The sequence below is a fragment of the Montipora foliosa genome, chromosome 10, assembly GCF_036669935.1.
Source record: "Montipora foliosa isolate CH-2021 chromosome 10, ASM3666993v2, whole genome shotgun sequence".
Taxonomy (NCBI): domain Eukaryota; kingdom Metazoa; phylum Cnidaria; class Anthozoa; order Scleractinia; family Acroporidae; genus Montipora; species Montipora foliosa.
The window spans coordinates 23,178,297-23,180,796 of record NC_090878.1 but is presented as its reverse complement, the minus strand read 5'-3'; the positions used below and the strand labels follow the sequence as shown (position 1 = coordinate 23,180,796).

At 37.7% G+C, this 2,500-nt stretch overlaps 1 protein-coding gene across 1 annotated transcript in view; it reads right to left on the bottom strand.

Moving 5' to 3' along the window:
• LOC137974034 (gamma-aminobutyric acid receptor subunit alpha-5-like) overlaps positions 1–2,500 on the bottom strand; it is a 29,958-nt gene that overhangs the window by 9,079 nt on the left and 18,379 nt on the right. Inside the window, exon 3 of the mRNA XM_068820956.1 lies at positions 146–213. Within this exon, the coding sequence (XP_068677057.1) occupies positions 146–213 (68 nt within the window). The remainder of the gene's footprint in view (positions 1–145; positions 214–2,500) is intronic.

Here is a 2,500-nt window from a genome sequence, read left to right as displayed (position 1 = left end):
TTGATTGATCTGAGTAGTAAGAGCTTTGAGTTAATTCATTTTACAGAACTTATAGTCGAAAGTTGATGAATGACCGCTATCCGTGAGAAAAATCTGGGGCAATTCACAGTAATGTTTTCTTTACAGAAAAGATATTGAGTCTTACCATTTGCTCCTCTTTGATGTCATGAAAAGAGTCAATCACAGCATACAATGAAACCAACACTGCTTTTTCTAAAGCAAAGCATAAACTGATAATATTAATATGAATTCCTCGCAGCATTCATTTTTTTTATTATAAAACAAAACTTTATAGGTACCTAGCAAAAATAACTGGCTTATACCGTCACAATGAGATATGGAGTCGCTTGTAGCGTCACCCAAACCATGACGTCTTAAAGTGCCTATAAACCCGAATTTTTTGTTTTGCTTCGAGAAATTTTTGTATCGCTCTGAGCAAAATGGCGCAAAAATTTTTGTTTTTGGTTAAAACCGGAATTTTTTACGAATTTTCAGAGTGGCGAAGACGCGAGATTCGAAAACCCATTACCGAGCTGGTGAGCTTGCCGAAAGGAAATGGGTCGAGTGTAACTCGTGACGTAAAACCCGGACTGCGAGTTTCGCAAGTTGTGACTTCCATCAGAGGTGAAGCCATGCCTGACAAATGTGTTGTTTTCGGTTGTAGCAATGTTCGAAGCAAAGAGAAAGGGATACTGCTTCATCCCATACCGTTTTACGGTAAAAGTGAAAGCGAAAAGCAAAAGCGAAGGAAGAAGTACAACTCTAGCCACTCTTCGTCCGCTAGGGGATCGTCAGAATATGCCTCGTGCGTGTCTTCCTCATCGCTGGCCGCAAAGCTCGAGTTTGGCGAACCTTCAACTTCCAGCTCGTAATCTTCCATTTCTGAAACTTCCGTATCTGAACCGGAGGACAGAATGAAGTCGTTCGAAGCCATTTCTTGATTAACACGTACGCTGGTTACAAACGTCAGCCGAACAGAAATTGTTTTCACCGGCACGCAGGGAAAAGTACAAAACTACGCGTCTCCTCTGTTGATTTGCCTGATGCTAATGTCCGGGAATTACGTCACTAGGCCCAGTCTCCCTTTTACCCGATCGCGGGCAGAGAAAACCGCACTTTAAAAATTCGTTTAAAATTCCGGTTTTAACCAAAAACAAAAATTTTTGCGCCATTTTGCTCAGAGCGATACAAAGATTTCTCGAAGAAAAAAAAATTTCGGGTTTATAGGCACTTTAATAGATTTGTTGCTTTAATGTTTGACGCTTTATATAAAAGTACTTAGTTTCACATGACTTATAAAAAAATCACTCCCGATATTGTTATGAACTCTATTTCTTGTGAATAATCACACAGGGAAATTTTATTTAAGATGCACTTTTAAAAAATTAAGGATCTTAAATGACTCTTTGTGGATCATTCCAAGATGTTTATACATATCTCCAACCGGAACTTTCAAGATCCTTACAAATTAAAATCTTTCCAAGCAGTGCAAGGAGCTCAAACTTCAAGGTCTTTCTCTGAAGATTCGCTTTAAAGAGCCTGAAAGATCCTTTTTGTTTTTTACCTGGTGACATCACGAACAAAGCCTCCAGGAGACCAAAATTCACCATAGGTTAATTTTGGAGAGAAGGATTGGTGTAAGTGTGAGAATACTCCCCTACCATCTATGTGACCCACGTTTAAGCCCTGGATGATGTCATAAGTATGAAAGACCTAACGAATATTAAGTAAGATGCAAATAAAGCCAAGAAAAGGTCCGCCGGATACCCAGATGGGATTATAACTACTACTCTCCAAGATCTAGCTTTCTAGCTATTCGCTGTCTTTCATGGTTGATGTATTACTTAATAACATCTTAACGTCATAAGTGACGTTGACTTTCCTCTTCAAAAATTAAAAAAAAAAAAAAAAAAGAAAGTAAAAGAACTTCTACCATTCGTCATATCAAACCAACACCGAGTTATAACCTTAGACAACTACATTAACATCGACACATGTACTTTGACACGAAGGTGGTAACACAGGCCTCCCTCACCAGCTCCTGACCTTCCACTTTTTAAAATATTTTAATCTCAACTCTTAAGAGATACAAATATTATGAAGGTACACCAAATGGTCCGCACTGAAATTATGTCAAACGTTCGAGAATAAAAATATTTAAAAATTAAAAAAAAAATTGTTTCGCGATCAGCTCCTCATTTGTTGGACTATCTTGCCAAAGTAGAGAAATGGAAAACACAAAAACTGACTGCGAACGTTGTTTCTAAACGTTTTAGAATTAGAAAATGAGGATACTGGCGTACCTCAGTGGGGCACGCCTAAAACTAAACTTTAAGCTTGAAATTCAAAATGAAAATTTTAATCTAACCCGACATATTTATTAGTACTGAAAAGCCTCCTTGGGGAGTGCTAATAAAATTTGTATTGTATTGTACGTAGTTATTCATCTATTACTTCACATCCACTCTATTGTCATTTCTTTTTCCTCACATTAGCTTGC